This window comes from Leucopleurus acutus (genome assembly GCF_964270905.1).
Source record: "Leucopleurus acutus genome assembly, chromosome: 2".
NCBI lineage: Eukaryota > Metazoa > Chordata > Mammalia > Artiodactyla > Delphinidae > Leucopleurus > Leucopleurus acutus.
In genome coordinates, this window is record NC_139143.1 from 156,499,620 (window position 1) to 156,524,534 (window position 24,915).

The 24,915-nt window shown below is 39.3% G+C and overlaps 1 protein-coding gene across 1 annotated transcript in view; it reads left to right on the plus strand.

The window, feature by feature from the left end:
- The window catches only part of ZSWIM5 (zinc finger SWIM-type containing 5), a gene marked incomplete at its 3' end in the record, with an annotated part of 257,151 nt that overhangs the window by 154,817 nt on the left and 77,419 nt on the right, over positions 1 to 24,915 (plus strand). Inside the window, exon 2 of the mRNA XM_082833899.1 lies at positions 23,545 to 23,901. Coding sequence (XP_082690025.1) covers positions 23,545 to 23,901 — 357 coding nt within the window. The remainder of the gene's footprint in view (positions 1 to 23,544; positions 23,902 to 24,915) is intronic.

Here is a 24,915-nt window from a genome sequence, read left to right on the forward strand (position 1 = left end):
CCACCTCTCAGTCACCAGTGGTAAAGAGGAATTAAGATTACAGAGGATTAAATTTACTCATCAGCTGACCTTGAGATGGGAAGATTATCCTGGATTATCCAGGTAGTCCCAGTGCAACCACAGTGGTCCTTATAAGTGAAAGAGGGAAGCAGGAGATACAGTGTCATATTGACACAGTGGAGGTACAGCCATTACTAATGCTAAAGATGGAGAAAGAGGCCACCAGCCAAGGAAAAGGCAAGAAAATGGATTTTCCCCTAGAGCCTACAGAAGGGTTGTAGCCTTGCAGACACTTTTTTTTTGGCCTCACCAAGTGGCATGTGGGATCTTAGTTCCCCAGCCAGTGACCGAACCCGTGACCCCCTACAGTGGAAGCGCAGAATCTTAACCACTGGACCACCAGGGAAGTCCTGCAGACACTTTGATTTTAACCTAGCAAGACCTGTTTTGGACTTCTGACTTCCGGAACTGTAAGATAATAAATTTGTGTTGTTTTAAGCCACCAAGTTTATAGTAATTTGTTACAGCAGCAATAGGAAACTAATACAATCACTGTATTACTGCATCTCACATACTATACTTCTTGCTGCCAGGCCATCCCACATTGCTGGTTTGCTTCTGCATATGACATTCTGCCTCCTTTGCCCACTTCTGGAAGCCCTTTTCCGGCCCCCTCTTCAGTCTAGATTGGTTGTTTCACCCCTGTGTTTCCATCTCACTCTATAGCACTTCTCATGTTGCATGTCAGGTAATGTAGATTTTAGCTACCTGTCCACCTCCTTTTCACCTTTCCAGATTTAACTCAAATGTCACTACTGCCTGGAAGTCTTTCCTGAACCCTAGCCCCTCAGCCTGGACTAGTTGTTCCTGCTCTGTTTTTCTTTAATACCACTTAGTGATCTTTGTCATAACATTTACTTTCTCAATTATAAATGTTTACTTGTCTGCTCTCCCACTAGACACTGTACCTTCTTATCTTAGTATCCTTGGTACCCAGCCTAGTACCTGCACATTTAAGAGCTTAAATAAAGTTTGATGAATGAATCAATGAATCAGTTATTCTATCACTTAGAATTGCCGTTGGAATATTGTATTCATCCTGAGGTTGAAAATCTATTTTTTCTTCATCAGAGTATGAAAAATAAAAAAAATAGCTCACTGTGGCTGCCATCACAAATATGGTAATAACCCTGCTGATCTGAGGTTTATCCCTTTCAGCATTCATTGCCTCAAATGATCATTAAATTTTAGCACTATTTCCCTAGATAACAACCTGATTGTTTTTCTTTTTCCCTTCAGTTTTGCATGAGGAAAAAATCAAATATTTTACCTGGCATAATGTTTTGGTGTAGACTGGGATTCCACTGTACAGTCTTAGACCTTTGAGCCAAAGAAACTTCTTTGGCTCTTAGTCTTTGTGGACCGTCTAGATTTTTATCTTTTAGCTACCTCTCAGGTAAGAGTATTTCTATTCATCTTCCAGGACTCTGCACTTCCATGCCTACAAAAACATTCTACAGCCCTCTTCTTCACTGTATTCTTGGTTTTGAGAGTCCCGACATGAACCACAGAGGAACTCTTGAATATAGACCTGGGTTATATGGGAGAAAATTTCATCTAGCTTTTTTGTTTCTCCTACAGGCTTCTCAGTAAGCAACTTTGCTGACTCACAGAAGGAAGCTTTTCTTTTCCTTGATGTCTATACCTTCTGAGTTCTAATGTGCTATAATTCTGAGACTAAGCCAGAGTACATTGGACTTTAGCTCAGATCATGACTTTTATAAACAAATTTAAACTCAGTTTAAAGAAGAGAAAAATAAATTACATCACACAGAGCATAAGAACCCATAAATGCACAATTCACAATTTAGATATTCCAAAGGTGATTCAGGGAATCTTTCTAAAGAAGTATACACGAGGAGGAATATTCTGGTTAGCAGTTTTGTTCTCTGTCTTTGGGGTTGGAGCAGCAAAGGAGTTAAAAGTCATATGAGAACAGTGGGGACGGGACTTCCCTGGTGGCGCATTGGTTAAGAATCCGCCTGCCAACGCAGGAGGCACAGGTTGGAGCCCTGGTCCGGGAAGATCCCACATACCGCGGAGCAACTAAGCCTGTGCACCACAACTACTGAGCCTGCAAGCCACAACTACTGAGGCTGTGTGCCACAACTACTGAAGCCCAGGTGCCTAGAGCCCATGCTCCGCAACAAGAGAAGCCACTGCAATGAGAAGCCCGCGCACCGCAACGAAGAGTAGCCCCTGCTCAGCGCAACTAGAGAAAGCCCGTGCGCAGCAACGAAGACCCAATGCAGCCAAAAATAAATATAATAAATAAATAAATTTTTAAAAATTAAAAAACAAAAGAACAGTGGGTGCAAGGAAATGCTGGCCAATTGATGGGATTGTACAGTAAGAATGTAATTTTGATTCAGAAGAGTTGCTGACACTAGAGATTTTTCCAATGGAGAACTGCTCCTTGGATCCAGTGGATGGTATGAATGCATTTAGAACCCTGAGTGAAGACCTAATGAGAATGTCTTCTTTTTGATTGGTGTTTATATGGAATCAGGTTACTGTAGAATGTGGAAAAATGCTTTTCTCCAGTTTCTAAACAAAATGAAAAGCATTGTCCTAATTGAATTTGTTTTGACATCCTTGCTGCCCCACACAGGTCAAGTCTCAAGATGGAACAAAATAATAAAGCTAGAGGGTAATATGAGGCCTTGACCAAAATATCGTAAATGTTAGGAATGGTGTTCTTACTAGCACATGAAACCTTTAAATAAAGAATGTTGTGTGGGATATACATTCATCTCCATATTAAAAAGACCATGTTGGAAATAAAATGTCATGGAGTTTAATAACAATGAGGATTAAGATTGCCTGAAAATTAGTCTTTTGATTGCTGTAAGAATTTGATTACAGTTCAAATGATATTTATGCATAGGCATTTTCTTTAAATCATTTGAGGTTCAGGCTCAGCTCAAAATGAGGGGGTCTTTAGATATTGGAATAAAGGAGTTAACTGCAGTTATAGTCGGAATACTAACATAATAATAACATTTTTTGAGTATTTATGGTATGCCAGACACTATTCTAAGTGCTATATATTACCTCATTTTAGTATAATTTCAGTATATTCTGATGACTTGATTCAGTGTATACAGTCTCAAAGAAGTAGCCAGAAGTTTTTCCTCTTGGAAAAGGATATCTGGGTAATTTTTAATTCTTTAATATAAATCTGAATACTCTTTCGAAGACCCTCAAAAATAAACAGTTCATCACTCAATATTGTGGTTGATCAAAAACACCTATGGGTATCCTTTTCTTTTTGTGTTTTGTTTTTTTAAAAAATATATTTATTTAGCTGTGCCGGGTCTCCATTTGCGGCACGCGGGATCTTCGTTGCGGCATGCAGGATCTTTTAGTTGCGGCATGCAGGACCCAGTTCCCTGACCAGGGATCAAACCCGGGCCCCCTGCATTGGAGTGTGGAGTCTTAACAGCTGGAGCACCAGGGAAATCCCTCCTTTTCCTTTTGAAAAACAATTTATTGTTTGATTTTTATTTTCCCCCATTGATGTAGACTACTAAATGGAGTAAAGTAATTTCTGAAATCATTTTACAATTGTATGTTGCCCTTTTCTCTGTTCAAATCAATAACCCAGGTGGTAATTATTAGCCTGTAACATCCCTTTTGGCAACATGTGTACCTTGTATATGTACACATTGTTTCTGCGGATAACTGCTTAAAGGGTGTAATATTTTTTCCCAATCTGTGAACTGAGAAGCGAATCTGATCTGCAGTTCTGAATAGACTGATTGTCCATCAATATACAAGACAACTTGTTCTATAAGTCTTCTGCTCCACAGAGTGGTTGGGGTAAGGGGAATGAATTTATCATGAATTTATCATTTTTAAAGTGATTATGTTTTATGCATATTAGATTTGTAAATGAATCTTCCGGACAAATCATTCCCATTTTATTTTTTCTAAATAAAATGTTTCTAAAATAACAAAAAGATAATTTAATCTTTTAAAATATACACCTAATTCCCTTAATAGAGATCCAAGTAAAAGAGTACTGGAAAACTAGGTAATGCACGGGTATCTCTAAGTGAGTACCTGGGCTTGGGAAGCCTCATTGTTCTTTAACTGTGTTGCTGGGACAGATGGAGAGCGGAGACCATTGCTTGCTGAAGCTGATGCTGAGAAGGGCCTATGGCTGTTCTTCAGAGGTTAATACAAGGAAAACCTCTTGATTTGCCAGAGGAGTCTGGGAGGGGAGCAGATGGCCACAAGAAGGGCCCTCCAGCTTACTCAGCTGCTCTGAGAAGCTTAGGGTGACCTCTCTAATACAAACAAACCAAATAGCTCTCAGGGTAATAGGGCAGCATCATTTGTATTCCCGAATAACAATACTGCTCCTCACTTTACAATCTCTTGCACCCTCACCCAGTCTGTGGGCGCCATCTGCTTCTTGTGAACTTATATAGGTGCTGGCTCTGGCCAGTTGGGATCACTATTGAATGATAACAAACACATTTCTCTGGGAAATATGTTCTTTACAAATTACTTTCACATGAATCTGGTAGGCATATAAGTATTACAATGTCTATTTGCATAATTAAGAAACTGAGGCAAAGAGGAATTGAGGGGTATTGGAATTAGACCTCAAGCACCCTGATTCTTTAGCTCTGTATATAACAGTGTGAGTCCACAGAGCCATTCCAGTGCTCTTGTTTAGGCAGTAGTTACCCAGCTTTTGAGTCAGGTTTTCTAGAAGGGAAATTAGTTATTTTGAGGATGTCACTTGCACTGTTTTAAGCCTTTGTGTGACTACCATTTTGCTAGGTGACAGAAAGGAAAAAGAGTGGCTGCTAGTATACTGCTTTGGCCTTCCAGGAGACAAGAATTAAGTGAGAAAGTCTAATCTATACTACATAGTTTCATCAAAACCAAATTTATTCAAGAGGAAAGCATTCTCATTCAAAGGAGTTACCTAGTTTGTATATCTGTGTGTGTGTATGCACTTAAACTGACTATAAGAAAAATTATTCTTTTTGTAAACCACAGCTCTCCTTTTCCCTGCCATTGGCTGAAACTACATTCATTTTCATGCATTAGCACCTGCTCAAGGGTCTGGTGAATCAAAAGAGCAATGAGCAAAGTGGTTTTAATTGCCCAAGCTTTACTAGAGGCTTTCTTGCCCTCGGAAACACAAAAGACTTTGAATGGTGTCAGAGGGCTGTACTGAGAAGTGCTTTCCTTTAGAACTTTCAGATGATTCACTCACTGTGCTGAGACATTGTCTTGTACAGATAAATTCATAAACCTATCTTCCTTCCAACTGTGAGAGCATCACAGAGCACTTGTCAGTTTCAGTTGCCTTGAACAATTGCCCAGGAAATCAGGCAAACATCAGAGTTTACTGACTTGTCATTAGAGCATCTTTGTAGAACTGTGCTTGCTAATTACTTTTATAAAATTTTGTGTACATAATTTAAACTGCATAGTCATATTCCATATATTGTACTAGCTAAGAGTGCAAATCCCAACTCAACCTTTTACAGAATGTGTGCTCTTAGACAAGTTCCTTTACCTCTCTGAGCCTCAGTTTCCTCATCTGAAAAAGGTGACTAATAAATAAACCTATCTTGTAGAGCTGTTGTGAGGGTTTAATTAGTTAATACATGGAAAGTATCAATACTTAGAACACTCTCTGGCACATAGTAAATATCCAGTAATTGTTAACTAATAAATTGCTCATAGTTTATATTTTAGAAAAGCGTTTGAAAATTGGCAGAAGCATAACAGCTGTCCATTTGAGGCATAAATATGAATTATGGAAAATAATCTTATGCTTCACTATTATTAACTTGTTACTTTGCTCACCATCCCAGCAAAATTGTTTAATTATTCACTGATTTTTTTAAATCATAAAATCAAGAATTTTATAAACATGCTTAATTCTCTGTGAATCATGAATGTGGATATATAAATTAAAGATTCAGTTTAGTGTTCATTTATTCATTCATCCATAAACAAATACTTATGAAACCCTTAAAATGTGCCTGAAATGGAAATATAGAGGTGAAAAAGACATAACCTCTGCTTTCAAGGAGTTCACAATCTAAAGGGAAAAGGCAAATATAAAAACTATTAATTACACTGATGTCAAGTGCTGTAAGAGATATGACTGATAAAAATTGAGAGCTCAGGAAGAAGCATTTAATTCTCCAGGGAGATCAGGGAAGATTCCCCAGTGTAGGTATCATTTGAGTTGAGAATTAAGGATAAGGAGGTGAGAAGGTCACACCTGGTATGGGGACATACAGGCTAAGAAAACACTACATAGTCAAGAATCTGCAAGTAGTTTAGTGTGTTTAGTGCTTTGAGAAGTTGCAGGAAGCAAGTCTGAAGAGATATAAAGAGGCCACATCATAAGTTTGAACTTTACCCTATAATCAGTGAGGAACCATTTGAAAGATTTTAAGGAAACATTTTTATAAATGTTTTTTCTATGCCAGACTCTGTGTTAGATACCAAGACTGTGAAATGAATAGGTCACAGTTTAGTAGGAATGACATGATTTTGTTTTAGGAAGATCATTCTGCTGATGTTATGGCAGGTGGGTAGAGGGAATAAGACTTGCAGGCAGGAAGATTAGTTAATCCAAACAGGAGATTATTATGATCTTGGGCTGAGGCAGTGTTAGCGGAGTTAAAGGAGAGGCACTAGAATGGAGAGATACTTAGGAGGCAGAATCCACAGGATTTAGTGAGCCTCTTGGATATGGGGCAGAGGCAGGAGCTAGGATGCATCCCAGAGCCATGGCTCCTGCCTGCTTCTCCAGCCTCATTGTATATGCCCCTTTACCCCGCTCCCTGTTGGCTTTCCAATGCTGGTCTTCTTTCCGTTCTTTGAACATTCCATGTTCCTCTTGGCCTTAGCACCTCTGCATAGCCTTCTTTTCCCCTCTGCATATGTACTTTTTGTTTTCTACCTGGAGTCCTCTTTACCACTACTCTGCATTCCCCATCCTTTCACCTAGTTAATTCTGATTTATTCTATAAAATTCTGCTCAAAATGCTAAACCAGGTCAGGTCTTCCATATTATATGCTATTCTATCATTCTGTACTTCTTCACAAATAAAATTAAATAATTTTCTGTGGACTTAGTTGTTTAATATCTGTCTCCCCAGCTACACTATAAATGCCATAAAGTCAGGGATCATTTGGTCTTTTCACAGATGTATCCTTGGGACCTAACATAGTAGATCTTAAATAGTTATTAGTTTAATGAATGAATTAACCTTAAGATACTTTTTAAAAAGAGAGAAATTAACATCTTTATGTGTTTTGGTTCTTCAAATTTCTTGTAGTCTCTAAGGGGAGACATGTGCTGTAACTTTTGGGTTACCAGATTGAATATATTTTGCATATTCTCTGCCATTTGTCCCTGTTAGGATTCCATTTTTCTATCAGTTTGGTAACTTAGTGTCGTAATAACTGACTGTATGTAAACAAAGGATGAAAATTGAATTAGTATGATTTAGCAATGTACTAATTTTTACAAAAAAAAGTTTAAGGAGCAGTACCAAACATCACTCCGATTTTCCTAAGCCAGGAAAATGAAGTTGGTGTTTGGGAAACACTATAATAGAAATAAAATGTGGTTGTTAGGAGCTTAGACTCTGAAGCCGGAATGCCTGGGTTCAAATCCTAGCTCTGCCATTTACAGGCTGTGTAAACTTAGGCAAATTGAATAATTTCTCTAAGCTTCAGTTTCCTCACAAAAAATGGGGATAATAGTACTAAACACATAACATTGTGGTGAGGATTAAATGATGCAATGTTTGTAAAAGAACACATGGTAAGTGCTCAAAAACTGTTAGTGATTAAAAGTTATTTATTTTGGTTCTTTTTAGATCAAAGTAAGCAATTTGACTGTATTCAGGAAGTATATTAATTTGAAGGAAACTCTTCACAAGTTTATTTTTCCTAGTCTTTAAAGCCTAAAATGTTTCAGAATGTGAATTTATGGTCATTTTAATTTCTGTTATCATGACTATAATCGTGTAAATGATTACAAGCTGCAAATTGCATAACATCTCTGAGCCTATTCTTCATCTGTGAAATTATTATCTCTTTGGTCCTTTATTAGTTGATTCTGGGTAAAATGCTCTCTTGTGAACTAAACTGTAAGCTCCATAGGCACAAATGTTAAAGTTTCTTCATTTAATATGATTCAGTTTATCACTTTGCTGTACACCTGAAACTATCACAACATTGTTAATCAACTATACTCCAATGTAAAAAACAAAAAAACATGATTCAGTTTAGCAACTGGGGCACCAGATAGAGTTTCATATGGAGGTGATATTTGAGCAAAGCCATGAAGAACATAGGATTTCCTTATTTGGGAAAGAGACATTTTATTTATATTTTCCTCATATAAAACTGGTCCTTGGTACTTTCTGTTTAGTCCAAGGTTGGGTCCAGCCCATGCCCTGGATTCCCCAGCACTGATGCTGGAAAAGAAATGTTAAGTAAACAATTTCAGTCTTTTCAATTTCCTCTTGTGCCACCGTTTAGTTTAGAAGGCAGGAGAATAAGAGCTCTTAAGCCATGAGCACTCCTGGAGTTTTTTGTGGGGGCTGCGTTGGGTCTTTGTTGCTGTGCGTGTGCTTTCTCTAGTTGCGGCAAGTGGGGGCTACTCTTCGTTGCGGTGTGTGGGCTTCTTATAGCGGTGGCTTCTCTTGTTGAAGAGCACGGGCTCTAGGCGTACAGGCTTCACTAGTTGCAGCACTTGGGCTCAGTAGTTGTGGTGCACGGGCTTAGTTGCTCCACAACACATGGGATCTTCCCGGACCAGGGATCAAACCCATGTTCCCTGCACTGGCAGGCGGATTGTTAACCACTGCACCACCAGGGAAGCCCCCACTCCTGGATTTTTAACAATTTCTTGCTAATCTTGAAGTTCTCAGAGCTCTTGTTGCACATTTAAGCATGACAAGCTCTAGCAAGGACTGCCTGCAAAGAACTCAGTTATTAGGGGCCTATGAGGCCATTTCTGCACACTTTTTGAATCTTTTCCCACTCCTAAATGGTACTTGGAGCATGTTGAAGGCAAGGAAAACATGGCACACTTATAGGATAACATTCTGGTAGGGGCTTACCTCATAGCAGGCATTTACAGAAGGTCATTTTTTTCCTGGAAGCTGAGACATCAGAGCCATTGTGATATGTAGTGGAGTACTGCAGTACAATTTTTTTCTAAAATTTCTAAACAATGTAGAGGCCAGGTAGGAAAGGTGCCTCAGCCACAGAACAGGAAGTTGAAATTTTTTCAAATCTTTTTCTCAGGGCAAAGCTAGCTTTGTGATTTGGGGGTGGGTTGGAGGGATGCAGTGCTTGCAAAACTAAACAGGAACTCCTTGAAAGTATATGGTGCATTCAGGGCTCACTCAGTGTTAAAGCACTTGAGGGTTTTTTTCCCCCCTGTGTATGAAGTTGATAGGGCCACAAGGGGAGCAGCTGCCTGATTGACTGACTGTTTCTTCAAAAAGCCAGGTCTCTACTAGACCCACCATCCCTGACTGCTTTGCACCAAAAGACATGCTGTAAGGAAGAAGGAAATATGGGCATTTGACCTTTACGGCCTACGGGAGCCACTAGTGAAGCAAGCACATGTTGCTTCCCTATGTGCCTGACTACTCCCCCTCCCACCAGTCCATCCATTATCTTAATCATTTCAAGACTTACAACTGATAAAAAGAGACTGTTTTAAAGTCTTTGGGGCATTTTGATAAGCAGGATGATTTCACAATATATGTGTTTTCTTTTTATATTTTAAGAAAATGTGAATGAAGGATCATCACAAAGCTGATATTCAGGAAAACTTTGTCTATAAAGTAGTTGTTTTTCCCATGAGTTCTAAGCAATTTTTGTGGTTGTTTCTGTCACATTTTTTGTTAAAAGTCCACCATGTTCCAGGCACTGAGCTAGCCATTTTATGTTTTTTTCCTTATTTTACAGTTTAAGGTGTTAAGAGTCAGAGAATGTGAGAGAGCCAAATTTCTTTTTTAAAGTAAAGCCACCCAAGTGAAATAATATCAATAGATCAAGGCAATGATCATCAATGACTACTAAAACTATTAGGTGAAAAGTTGACGAGGAACTTTATAATGGATGGAGCAGGCTAACAACACCTGAACCCCGTGCTGAATTCTAACAGCACAGGAAGAAAGATCATCGGGCATGATGTGTCTCCTGATGTGATGTATTAGAAAGTATGCAACACAACCTGTGAAGTAATTTTACCAAAACTCTGAATCTGGTCAAGTCTCTCTAGAGCTAACTATTATTTTTCAGTAAATAATTGAAGGGGAAGAGGAAGGAGAAGGAACTTGTAGCTTAAGAGACATTATCAACCAAATGTAATATCTGGACCTTGTTTGTATTCTGATTTGAACAAACTTTTCCTGTTTTTTGCTCTGTTTTGTTTTTGAAGTCAGTTGTGGAAATCTGAATACTGGATATTTGATATTAAGGAATTATTAATTTTTACTTCTTGTGGGACTTCCCTGGTGGTCCAGTGGTTAAGACTCTGTGCTTTCAATGCAGGGGGAGCAGGTTTTTGATCCCTGGTTGGGGAACTAAGATCCCACATGCTGCACGGGGTGGCACACACACAAAAAATAAGTTCTTGTCTTTTAGAAATGTATACCAAGTATTTACCGGTGAAAGGATATTTATGGGATTTACTTCAATATAATTAATTGAGGAGGACAGGGAAGGAGCTGGGAGAGGGTAAAGGTTAAACAAGTTTATCTTTGTATTGATAATTGTTGAAGCTGAGTGATGGATGCAGAGGACTCATTATACAGCGTTCCCTCTACTTCTTTGTTTGAAAATGTCCAAATAAAAGAGTTAAAAGGCAAAAAGAGCACACAGTGGATATTCAATAAATACATGCTGATTCAATAGAAATTTTTAATTTTTTATTTATTTATTTTTTATATAATGCAATGTTTCTTTTTTTTTAACATCGTTATTGGAGTATAATTGCTTTACAATGGTGTGTTAGTTTCTGCTTTACAACAAAATGAATCAGTTATATATATACATATGTTCCCATATCTCTTCCCTCTTGCGTCTCCCTCCCTCCCACCCTCCCTATCCCACCCCTCCAGGCGGTCACAAACCACCAGGCTGATCTCCCTGTGCTATGCGGCTACTTCCCACTAGCTATCTACCGTACGTTTGGTAATGTATATATATCCATGCCTCTCTCACTTTCTCACAGCTTACCCTTCCCCCCCCACCATATCTTCAAGTCCATTCTCAAGTAGGTCTGTGTCTTTATTCCTGTTTTACCCCTAGGTTCTTCATGACTTTTTTTTTTCTTAAATTCCATATATATGTGTTAACATACGGTATTTGTCTCTCTCTTTCTGACTTACTCCACTCTGTATGACAGACTGTAGGTCTATCCACCTCATTACAAATAGCTCAATTTCGTTTCTTTTTATGGCTGAGTAATATTCCATTGTATATATGTGCCACATCTTCTTTATCCATTCATCCGATGATGGACATTTAGGTTGTTTCCATCTCCGGGCTATTGTAAATAGAGCTGCAATGAACATTTTGGTACATGACTCTTTTTGAATTATGGTTTTCTCAGGGTATATGCCCAGTAGTGAGATTGCTGGGTCATATGGTGGTTCTATTTGTAGTTTTTTAAGGAACCTCCATACTGTTCTCCACAGTGGCTGTATCAATTTACATTGCCACCAACAGTGCAAGAGGGTTCCCTTTTCTCCACACCCTCTCCAGCATTTATTGTTTCTAGATTTTTAGATGATGGCCATTCTGACAGGTGTGAGATGATATCTCATTGTAGTTTTGATTTGCATTTCTCTCATGATTAGTGATGTTGAGCATTCTTTCATGTGTTTGTTGGCAGTCTGTATATCTTCTTTGGAGAAATGTCTATTTAGGTCTTCTGCCCATTTTTGGAGTGGGTTGTTTGTTTTTTTGTAATTAAGCTGCATGAGCTGCTTATAAATTTTGGAGATTAATCCTTTGTCAGTTGCTTCATTTGCAAATACTTTCTCCCATTCTGAGGATTGTCTTTTGGTCTTCTTTATGGTTTCCTTTGCTGTGCAAAAGCTTTGAAGTTTCATTAAGTCCCATTTGTTTGTTTTTGGTTTTATTTTCATTTCTCTAGCAGGTGGGTCAAAAAGGATCTTGCTGTGATTTATGTCATAGAGTGTTCTGCCTATGTTTTCCTCTAAGAGTTTGATAGTTTCTGGCCTTATATTTAGGTCTTTAATCCATTTTGAGCTTATTTGTGTGTATGGTGTTAGGGAGTGTTGTAATTTCATTCTTTTATATGTAGCTGTCCAGTTTTCCCAGCATCACTTATTGAAGAGGCTGTCCTTTCTCCACTGTAGATTCCTGCCTTCTTTATCAAAGATAAGGTGGCCATATGTGCGTGGGTTTATCTCTGGGCTTTCTATCCTGTTCCATTGATCTATCTTTCTATTTTTGTGCCAATACCATATTGTCTTGATTACTGTAGCTTTGTAGTATAGTCTGAAGTCAGGGAGCCTGATTCCTCCAGCTCCGTTTTTCGTTCTCAAGATTGCTTTGGCTATTCGGGGTCTTTTGTGTTTCCATACAAATTGTGAAATTTTTTGTTCTAGTTCTGTGAAAAATGCCAGTGGTAGTTTGATAGGGATTGCATTGAATCTGTAGATTGCTTTGGGTAGTAGAGTCATTTTCACGATGTTGATTCTTCCAATCCAAGAACATGGTATATCTCTCCATCTATTTGTATCATCTTTAATTTCTTTCATCAGTGTCTTATAATTTTCTGCATACAGGTCTTTTGTCTCCTTAGGTAGCTTTATTCCTAGATATTTTATTCTTTTTGTTGCAATGGTAAATGGAAGTGTTTTCTTGACTTCACTTTCAGATTTTTCATCCTTAGTGTATAGGAATGCCAGAGATTTCTGTGCATTAATTTTGAATCCTGCTACTTTACCAAATTCATTGATTAGCTCTAGTAGTTTCTGGTAGCATCTTTAGAATTCTCTATGTATAGGATCATGTCATCTGCAAATAGTGACAGCTTTACTTCTTCTTTTCCGATTTGGATTCCTTTTATTTCCTTTTCTTCTCTGATTGCTGTGGCTAAAACTTCCCAAACTATGTTGAATAATAGTGGTGAGAGTGGGCAACCTTGTCTTGTTCCTGATCTTAGAGGAAATGTTTTCAGTTTTTCACCACTGAGAACGATGTTGGCTGTGGGATTGTCATATATGGCCTTTATTATGTTGAGGAAAGTTCCCTCTATGCCTACTTTCTGGAGGGTTTTTATCATAATTGGGTGTTGAATTTTGTCAAAAGCTTTCTCTGCATCTATTGAGACGATCATATGGTTTTTCTCCTTCAATTTGTTAATATGGTGTATCACGTTGATTGATTTGCATATATTGAAGAATCCTTGCATTCCTGGAATAAACCCCACTTGATCATGGTGTATGATCCGTTTAATGTGCTGCTGGATTCTGTTTGCTAGTATTTTGTTGAGGATTTTTGCATCTATGTTCATCAGTGATATTGGCCTGTAGTTTTCTTTCTTTGTGACATCCTTGTCTGGTTTTGGTATCAGGGTGATGGTGGCCTCGTAGAAGGAGTTGGGAGTGTTCCTCCCTCTGCTATATTTTGGAAGAGTTTGAGAAGGATAGGTGATAGCTCTTCTCTAAATGTTTGATAGAATTCGCCTGTGAAGCCATCTGGTCCTGGGCTTTTGTTTTTTGGAAGATTTTTAATCACAGTTTCAATTTCAGTGCTTGTGATTGGTCTGTTCGTATTTTCTATTTCTTCCTGATTCAGTCTTGGCAGGTTGTGCCTTTCTAAGAATTTGTCCATTTCATCCAGGTTGTCCATTTTATTGGCATAGAGTTGCTTGTAGTAATCTCTCATGATCTTTTGTATTTCTGTAGTGTCAGTTGTTACTTCTCCTTTTTCATTTCTAATTCTATTGATTTGAGTCTTCTCCCTTTTTTTCTTGATGAGTCTGGCTAGTGGTTTATCAATTTTGTTTATCTTCTCAAAGAACCAGCTTTTAGTTTTATTGATCTTTGGTATCGTTTCCTTCATTTCTTTTTCATTTATTTCTGATCTGATTTTTATGATTTCTTTCCTTCTGCTAACTTTGGGGGTTTTTTGTTCTTTTCTCTAATTGCTTTAGGTGCAAGTTTAGGTTGTTTATTCGAGATGTTTCTTGTTTCTTAAGGTAGGATTGTATTGCTATAAACTTCCCTCTGAGAACTGCTTTTGGTGCATCCCATAGATTTTGGGTTGTCGTGTCTCCATTGTCATTTGTTTCTAGGTATTTTTTTATTTCCTCTTTGATTTCTTCAGTGATCACTTCGTTATTAAGTAGTGTATTGTTTAGCCTCCATGTGTTTGTATTTTTTACAGATCTTTTCCTGTAATTGATATCTAGTCTCATACCGTTGTGGTCGGAAAAGATACTTGATACAATTTCAATTTTCTTAAATTTACCAAGGCTTGATTTGTGACCCAAGATATGATCTATCCTGGAGAATGTTCCATAAGCACTAGAGAAAATTGTGTATTCTGGTTTTTTTTGGATAGAATGTCCTATAAATATCAATTAAGTTCATCTTGTTTAATGTATCATTTAAAGCTTGTGTTTCCTTATTTATTTTCATTTTGGATGATCTGTCCATTGGTGAAAGTTGGGTGTTAAAGTCCCCTACTATGAAAAGTCCCCTTTTATGGCTGTTAGCATTTGCTTTATGTATTGAGGTACTCCTATGTTGGGTGCATAAATATTTACAATTGTTTTATCTTCTTCTTGGATCGATCCCTTGATCATTATGTAGTGTCCTTCTTTGTCTCTTCTAATAGTCTTTATTTTAAAGTCTATTTTGTCTGATATGAGCATTGCTACTCCAGCTTTCTTTTGGTTTCCATTTGCATGAAATATCTTTTTCCATCCCCTTACTTTCAGTCTGTATGTGTCTCTAAGTCTGAAGTGGGTCTCTTGTAGACAGCAAATATATGGGTCTTGTTTTTGTATCCATTCAGCCAGTCTATGTCTTTTGGTTGGAGCATTTAGTCCATTTACATTTAAGATAATTATTGATATGCATGTTCCTATTCCCATTTTCTTAATTGTTTTGGGTTCATTATTGTAGGTCTTTTCCTTCTCTTATGTTTCTTGCCTAGAGAATTTCCTTTAGCATTTGTTGTAAAGCTGGTTTGGTGGTGGTGAATCCGCTTAGCTTTTGCTTGTCTGTAAAGGTTTTAATTTCTCCATCAAATCTGAATGACATCCTTGCTGGGTAGAGTAATCTTGGTTGCAGGTTTTTCTCCTTCATCACTTTCAATATGTCCTGCCACTCCCTTCTGGCTTGCAGAGTTTTGGCTGAAAGGTCAGCTGTTAACCTTATGGGGATTCCCTTGTGTGTTATTTGTTGTTTTTCCCTTGCTGCTTTTAATATGTTTTCTTTGTATTTAATTTTTGACAGTTTGATTAATATGTCTTGGCATATTTCTCCTTGGATTTATCCTGTATGGGACTCTCTGTGCTTCCTGGACTTGATTAACTATTTCCTTTCCCATATTAGGGAAGTTTTCAACTATAATCTCTTCAAATATTTTCTCAGTCCCTTTCTTTTTCTCTTCTTCTTTTGGAACCCCTATAATTTGAATGTTGGTGCGTTTAATGTTGTCCCAGAGGTCTTGGAGACTATTCTCAGTTCTTTTCATTCTTTTTTCTTTATTCTGCTCTGCAGTAGTTATTTCCACTATTTTATCTTCCAGGTCACTTATCCGTTCTTCTGCCTCAGTTATTCTGCTATTCATCCCATCTAGAGTATTTTTCATTTCATTTATTGTGTTGTTCATCATTGTTTGTTTCATTTTTAGTTCTTCTAGGTCCTTGTTAAATGTTTCTTGCATTTTGTCTATTCTATTTCCAAGATTTTGGATCATCTTTACTATCATTATTCTGATTTTTTTTCAGGTAGACTGCCTATTTCCTCTTCATTTGTTAGGTCTGGTGGGTTTTTACCTTGCTCCTTCATCTGCTGTTTGTTTTTCTGTCTTCTCATTTTGCTTATCTTACTGTGTTTGGGTTTTCCTTTTTGCAGGCTGCAGTTTTGTAGTTCCTATTGTTTTTGGTGTCTGTCTCCAGTGGCTAAGGTTGGTTCAGTGGATTGTGTAGGCTTCCTGGTGGAGGGGACTAGTGCCTGTGTTCTGGTGGATGAGGCTGGATCTTGTCTTTCTGGTGGTCAGGTCCACGTCTGGTGGTGTGTTTGGGGTGTCTGTGGACTTATTATGATTTGGGGCAGCTCTGTGCTAATGGATGGGGTTGTGTTCCTGTCTTGCTAGTTGTTTGGCATAGGATGTCCAGCACTGTAGCTTGCTGGTCGTTGAGTGAAGCTGAGTACTGGTGTAGAGATGGAGATCTCTGGGAGATTTTCGCCATTTGATATTATGTGGAGCTGGGAGGTCTCTTGTGGACCAGTGTCCTGAAGTTGGCTCTCCCACCTCAGAGGCACAGCACTAACTCCTGGCTGCAGCACCAAGAGCCTTTCATCCACAGGGCTCAGAAGAAAAGGGAGAAAAAGTAGAAAGAAAGAATTAGTAGAAGTAGGAAGAAAGAAAGAAAGGAGGGAGGGAGGGGGGGAGGGAGGATGGAAGGAAGGAGGGAAGGAAAGAAAAAAGAAAGAAAGAAGATAAAGTAAAATAAAAGATAAAATATAATAAATTCATTAAAATAAAAAAAATAATTATTAAGAGAAAAAAAACCAAAAAACAACAACAACAACAACAAAAAACAGACGGATAGAAAACCCTGGGACAAATGGTGGAAGCAAAGCTATACAGACAAAATTTCACACAGGAGAATACACATACAAACTCACAAAAAGAGGAAAAGGGGAAAAAAAATCATAAATCTTGCTCTCGAAGTCCACCTCCTCAATTTGGGATGATTCGTTGTCTAAAGGAGAGAAGGAAGGAAGGAAAGAAAGAAAGAAGATAAAGTAAAATAAAATAAAGTTATTAAAATAAAAAGTAATTATTAAGAAAAAAAAGTTAAAAAAAACCAGACGGATAGAACCCTCGGACAAATGGTGGAAGCAAAGCTATACAGAGAAAGTCTCACACAGAAGCATGCACATACACACTCACAAAAAGAGGAAAAGGGGAAAAAATCACAAATCTTGCTCTCAAAGTCCACCTCCTTAATTTGGGATGGTTCGTTATCTATTCATGTATTCCACAGATGCAGGGTACATCAAGTTGATTGTGGAGCTTTAATCCGCTGCTTCTGAGGCTGCTGGGAGAGATTTCCCTTTCTCTTCTTTGTTCTCACAGCTCCCAGGGGCTCAGTTTTGGATTTGGCCCCGCCTCTGCGTGTAGGTCGCTGGAGGGCGTCTGTTCTTCGCTCAGACAGGAAGGGGTTAAAGGAGCCGCTGATTCAGGGGCTCTGGCTCACTCAGGCCTGGGGGAGGGAGGGACACGGAGTGCGGGGCGAGCGTGCGGCGGCAGAGGCCGGCGTGACGTTGCACCAGCCTGAGGCGCGCCATGCGTTCTCCCGGGGGAGTTGTCCCTGGATCACGGGACCCTGGCAGTGGCGGGCTGCACAGACTCCTCCGAAGGGGGTATGGATAGTGACCTGTGTTCGCACACAGGCTTCTTGGTGGCGGCAGCAGCAGCCTTAGCATCTCAAGCCCGTCTCTGGGGTCCGCGCTGTTAGCCGTGGCTCGCGCCCTTCTCTGGAGCTCCTTTAAGCAGTGTTCTTAATCCCCTCTCCTCGCTCACCAGGAAACAAAGAGGGAAGAAAAAGTCTCTTGCCTCTTCGATAGGTCCAGACTTTTCCCCGGACTCCCTCCTGGCTAGCCGTGGCGCACTAACCCCCTGCAGGCAGTGCTCACGCCGCCGCCAACCCCAGTCCCCTCCCTGCGCTCCGACCGAAGCTCAAGCCTCAGCTCCCAGCCCCGCCCGCCCCGGCGGGGGAGCAGACAAGCCTCTCGGGCTGGTGAGTTACGGTCGGCGCCGATCCTCTGTGCGGGAATCTCTCCGCTTTGTCCGCATCACCGCTGTTGCTGTGCTCTCCTCCGCGGCTCCGAAGCTCCCCCCGCTCCGCCACCCGCAGTCTCCGCCCACGAAGGGGCTTCCTAGTGTGTGGAAACCTTTCCTCCTTCACAGCTCCCTCCCACTGGTGCAGGTCCCGTCCCTATCCTTTTGTCTCTGTTTATTCTTTTTTCTTTTTCCCTACCCAGGTACTTGCAGGGTTTCTTGCCTTTTGGGAGGTCTGAGGTCTTTTGCCAGCGTTCAGTAGGTGTTCTGTAGGAGTTGTTCCACGTGTAGATGTATTTCTGGTGTATCTGTGGGGAGGAAGGTGATCTCCACGTCTTACTCTTTACAGAAATTTTTTAAAATTAGGCTTCTACATGTTTGCTTAAATCAGATTATTGATGGCAGTTAGGTTTGCAATGGGAAAGAAATACTACATTGAACCTCTATGTAGCTTTATTCTCAGGAGTAATTAATCTTGAAAAAAGTGTTACTAGGTTATAATAAGGGAAAAAGGAACTCCCAGCAAGGAAACTTCCACGGAGCCACCCAGAACCTTCTGCCTTTCAAATGGGTTTAGGCCCGGAGCATGAGCTATACCACTGTTAATACAGCTGATGGAGCCCAAAGATTTACCTAACTCAAATGAACATGATCCCAAGAGCATCATGGACCTTAATCAAAGCCTCTAGGGAGCCATGTCTAACTAGCTTTTGAAAAATATTTTTCAGAAAGTTTCTCAGTTGTTTTAACATTGACCTGCTGTGGAGACAGATAGAATCTAAATTGATATTCAACATTTTGTCTGTAATTCCAGATTAACCTAGAAGTTCAAACCATTACCAATGCTATAAAAATTGAAATTGTAGAATTTCAGTAAACATAGAAGTTATTTTCTAATAATGTTTCTAGTTTTATAGTTGTTTTACAGTTTGTATAAATGTGGTATTGATTGCCATACAACACAGTATTATACAGAGGCAGTATAATGTAATAGTTCAGAGTATGGGCTTTTGAGCCAGACTGCCTGGCTGTGTATCTTGGTTTTGCCACTTACTAGCAGAATGACCTTGAGCAAGTTACTTAACCTCTCTGTGCTTGTTTCCTCATACATAAAATGGGAATAATAATAGTAACCAGTCAGGGTTTTCCAGAGAAACAGAATCAGTAGGAGATAACTGTATATACATATATAGTATATGTTTCCAGGCCATCAGGCTGGTAATTCTTGGTCAGAATCTGATGCTATAGTCTTAAGGCAAAATTTCTTCTTTCACAGAGAAACCTCAGTTTTGCCTATAAGGCCTTTCAGCTGATTGAACAAGACCTACCCACATTATTAAGGACAATTTCCTTTAGCTAAAGTCAGCTGATTGTAGATGTTAATCACATCTACAAAACACCTCCACAGCAACACCCAGATTAATTAGTATTTGATTGAATAACTGGGTTCTGTAGCCTAGTCAAATTGACACATAAAGCTTACCATTATACCTACTATCAAATTCATAAAAATTGTGAAAATTTAATGAGTTAATGCATGTAAAGTACTTAGAACAGAGCCAAACACATAGGAGGCACTCATAAAGGTTAGCTATTATTATATACTCTTTAAATCCCAAAAGTACTCTGGTTCTAGAAAAGATAATAAGATTTAGTGATAGTTACTATGAAATCATAATATATCTGTGCTAGATAGAACCTTGGAGGTCTTCTAGGCCAGCCTCTCATCTTAAAAATATGGAGGCCAACGTCCAATCTGTTTTTTGTTTGGTTTTTTTTCCATAAATTTATTTATTTATTTATTTTTGCCTGTGTTGGGTCTTCGTTTCTGTGCGAGGGCTTTCTCTAGTTGCAGCGAGCGGGGGCCACTCTTCATTGCGGTGCGCGGGCCTCTCACTGTCGCCGCCTCTCTTGTTGTGGAGGACAGGCTCCAGACGCGCAGGCTCAGTAGTTGTGGCTCACAGGCCCAGTTGCTCCGTGGCATGTGGGATCTTCCCAGACCAGGGCTCGAACCCGTGTCCCCTGCATTGGCAGGCAGATTCTCAACCACTGTGCCACCAGTGAAGCCCCAATCTGTTTTTCATAGTGCAGCCATAGTGATTTTGCTTTTTCACAGTAAGCAGTATACAGAGAAAGCCCTCATGTGGCTTACATCTTAATAAGATACCCATAGTTTCTGTCCCAACTCTAACCAATATTCTTATTCATTTTCATGCAGGAAAGGAATGAGAGAATTGGGTTCAGAGACTGTGCTACAGGCCAAGTGCCCCCAAACAAGTAGAAATATTTATACTCAACTTTTAGATTCAGAGGCTTGGAACCTAACGTTTTCCCACATTGGCATCATTGTCTTATTTGAAATTTTAAAGTAGTTCTTCTAGGGACTTCCCTGGTGGTGCAGTGGTTAGGAATCCGCCTGCCAGTGCAGGGGACGCAGATTCTAGCCCTGGTCTGGGAAGATCCCACATGCCACGGAGCAACTAAGTCCATGCACCACGACTACAGAACCTGCACTCTAGAGCCCGTGAGCCACAACTACTGAGCCTGCGTGCCACAACTACTGAAGCCTGTGTTCCTAGAGCCCGTGCTCCACAATAAGAGAAGCCACTGCAATGAGAAGCCCACGCAACACAACGAAGAATAGCCCCTGGCTCACCGCAACTAGAGAAAGCCTGTGAGCAGCAACGGAAGACCCAACACAGCCAAAAATTGATTAATTAATTTAAAATAAAAGTTAAAAAATAAAGTAGTCCTTCTATGGGGTCTCTTTTCATCAGGACTTAAGTCATTTCTCAAGAATATACTAAATACTCCTGAGGGCCTGAGGGAAATAAAAAATGTACTTTCTTAGCCCCTGATTTTCAACCACTGTGAAACTTGGCCACTGGGGAAGTTGTCTCATGCCCTTGACATGAAGACCCATTAACAGAAACTGCATAAAAGCATGAATAATAAATCTGTAGGACATTTACAGTTTGACAAAGCACTTTTAAGAGCTAGGCAGAGCAAGGATTATTATCCCCACCTTATTAAGGAGGAAGCTTAGGCTCAAAGTTGTAAAGTGAGTCAGTCGCCCAAAACTACATAGTAAATAACAGATCGTGGCTGCCTAATTCGTAGTGTAATGTGCTCTCTGTTGTGTTATTCTACTGGCTATGTCCAGGGGATAGAAATCTGGAGGAGTTACTTCTCAACTCTGCAGAAGGTTCTCTTCCTTAGTTCTAAAGTGAAGGCAGTCTTTAGCCATACTTAATCACATTTGAATATAACTTTTCTACTTTGCTTTGAACAAATGACAATCACTGTTTTTAAATCTGCAACTAAGTTTAACTGAGAAAAAGCCTCTGTGAAGTTTTAAAAATATACCTGAAAGCTATGAAGTTAGCAAATTAATTTTGATATTTTTCTTACTCTGGAAATTAATATTAACTTTTTCAGTAATGTGCACCTTTCTTTGGATTGGACCTAAATATGCCTTTAGTAATGTTAATTTTGCTAGATTTTATGGGTATGCTTATAAATTTAGGACTTATTCTTACTTTAATTAGCCATAATTATCTGAAACTTGAACTTTGGAATGTTTTTTCTCCTCATTTTTTAATTCCGCCAGGTCACGATGGTAGCTCTGAAACTAACATATGCACCTTTTATTATTTGGCAAATATTTCTCCAGCAAATATAAGATTATTTTAAATTGCTTTCCTATTCACAGTGTGGAGTGCAGTAAAACAAGAAAATCTATGAAATTAGCTTCACCATTGTTCCTGTCTCTATACCGTTTGGTATATTATATTGTAATCATTTATTTGTCTGTGGTTTTTGAGGATAAGGACTTTGTCATGGCATTTTCAGAGGTAGTGTAGTATAAGTAAAAGAAAATAAACTTTGGAGTCAGTCACACCTGGTTCCAAATCCTAGGTCTATCACTTTCCAGCTGAGGGCCCTTGGGCAAATTTCCTTCACCTCTGAGCCTCAGTTTACATACCTTTAAAATAAGGAAAATAATACCAACTTCATAAGGTTGTTATGACAAATTATTAAATGCACCGGACACAGTTCTGCTACATAATAGGTGCTTCACAAATATTTGACATTCCTCTCCTTTTCGTGTTAGCATCCCTAGGCTAACAGGGATACTTAAAAAAAAGTTTGTTACTGGGGCTTCCCTGGTGGCGCAGTGGTTGAGAGTCCGCCTGCTGATGTAGTGGGACGTGGGTTCGTGCCCCGGTCCGGGAGGATCCCACACGATGCGGAGCGGCTGGGCCCGTGAGCCATAGCTGCTGGGCCTGCGCGTCCGGAGCCTGTGCTCCACAACGGGAGAGGCTGCAACAGTGAGAGGCCCGCGTACTGTAAAAAAAAAAAAAAAGTTTGTTACTTAAAGTTTTGTTAAACCTTTGTTGAATGACTGAATGTTTGAATACATATTTTGTCAAAGAAGAATCATATTTAAAGAATAAACAGTTATTATAGAATGAATTTTCTATTGAATTTAACTTTTTTCAATTTAGTTGTAACTTAAAAATGTATTCTCTCTACATTTCAAAATTATTGGTGCTGTGTGCTAGTGAGTGGAGGTTAACACTGCATAGTCTCACTGCACCAAGCTCTCTGCTTTCTGCGTCTTACGAGGCTTCTTGCCTTTTAGGTATTCCATGTGGTTACCATTTTGGAAGTGTTTGTTTTGAGGAAGAAATGTTGCCCTTATCTTCCTTGTCTTTCCTTGTGGCATTCTTTTGGTTTCTCTCGTTTATAACGCTCACCTTACTCTAGATTGTACTGACGTTATTTGTAGACTTGTCTTTGGCCACAAAGAGCTCAAAATCTACTACCGAGGTTCTTAACTTATTCAAGGATCTTGAATAATCTTTTTGAGACTATGATAAAAGGTATGAAATGTACTCCCAGAAGAATGTACATATGTACAAACAAAAGTTTTCTTATTAGTTCTGGAGGTTCATGGACTCCAGGGTAAAGACTCTTTTTCTAGATTGTGTGTTTCTTAAGAGCAATACCTGGGGGACTTACCTGGTGGTCAAGTGGGTAAGACTCCACACTTCCAATGCAGGGGGCCCGGGTCCGATCCCCGGTCGCGGAACTAGATCCCACATGCCTGCCACCACTAAGAGTCCACATGCTGCAACTAAGAAGCCTGCAAGCCGCAACGAAGAGCCTGCGTGCCTCAACTAAGACCCAGCGCAGCCAAAACAGATAGATAGATAGATAGATAGATAGATATTTTTTTTTAAAAAAAGCAATACCTGGGTTTCATTGACCTTTGACAGAGCCTACTGTGTATGTAGGAGATACTCAGCAAATAGTTTCTGAATTTATGAATTTAAATGCAAAATGAAAACCTTCAGGTTTCTTACTACAGAATCTCTAAACATGTCTTTTTTGTTTCCTTAGGCTTCCATCTCAGTGGCACAGTAACTGAGCCGGCCACTACTTCTGAACCAGCAGTGACTTATAAAGTTGCCATCAGTTTTGATCGATGCAAAATCACTTCAGTGGCGTGTGGCTGTGGGAACAAAGACATATTCTACTGCGCCCATGTGGTAGCGCTCTCACTCTACAGGATCCGTAAACCAGACCAAGTCAAACTGCGTCTTCCTATCTCAGAAACCCTTTTCCAGATGAATAGGGACCAGCTACAAAAGTTTATTCAGTATTTAATCACGGCACACCACACTGAAGTTCTTCCTACTGCACAGAAGCTGGCAGATGAGATTCTATCCTCCAACTCCGAAATCAACCAAGTAAACGGTAATTGTACAACATTTTTGTTGCTAAAAATATATTTTGTTGCTTTATTGCATGTTTAGAGATTGGGATACATTTGCCATTGTAATCACTCAACCCTAATCAGTTCATTCTATCCAAACTATTTATTAACTCTGTTTCTTAAAGCATTCCAATTGTCCACCTCATAAAGGTTTGGCAGAAAAGGACAGAGAATGTTAGAGTTACATATTGATCTAGTTTATGGACTTCATTTGTCCTTACAATCCCTGCCCCAGGAGCCTGGGATATTCAGGAGTGAGAGAAAGCATAAAATAATTAGTGCCATTCAGTGAACTGAAATGGATATGAGAATTCCTTAACATTTCAGGAACCTGCATAGCATCAGGGTTATTCCAAAGAGCATCTGCTAGCATTGTGTTTATGAGCTATATAATGGGAGGGTTTATGGATGGAGAAAGATATTATGTTCACTTACTCATTCAACAAGGATATGTTGAGTACCTACACTGTGCAAGTGGTAGCGCTGATTGTTGGAGCATAAAACAGACATGGTTCCTGCCTTCAGATAGCTTATAATCTAGTAGAAAAGACAGCTAAGTCTGAAATAAATGCTTGCATTTATTATGAAGCCAGGTTGTAGATATTTAATCACAGGAAACCGTTGAAGAATTTTGAGAAGAGGAGCTATATGAGCCAATTTTTCATTTTGTTGGTTAGGTCCTACTATGTTCCAGGCATCATGCAAGAGATTTTATACATGTTTATATATGTTAATTCATTTAGTTTTCAAAACTACCCTGTGAGGTAGGTATTATAACCATTTCCATTTTATAAATAAGGAAATTATTTATAACCTAGGCTCACCTGATTTCAGAACTCAGGTTTTTAATGCTTCTCTGTACTACCTCTCTATTTTTAGAAGAAACTTTGGTATTAGTGTGAACAAGGCAGTGAGGCCAGATGAATGGCCTGTATAATACTATAGTATGTGCCAAAGGGCCTGCTTTTCCTAGTTGCCCAATAGAGCTAATCAAG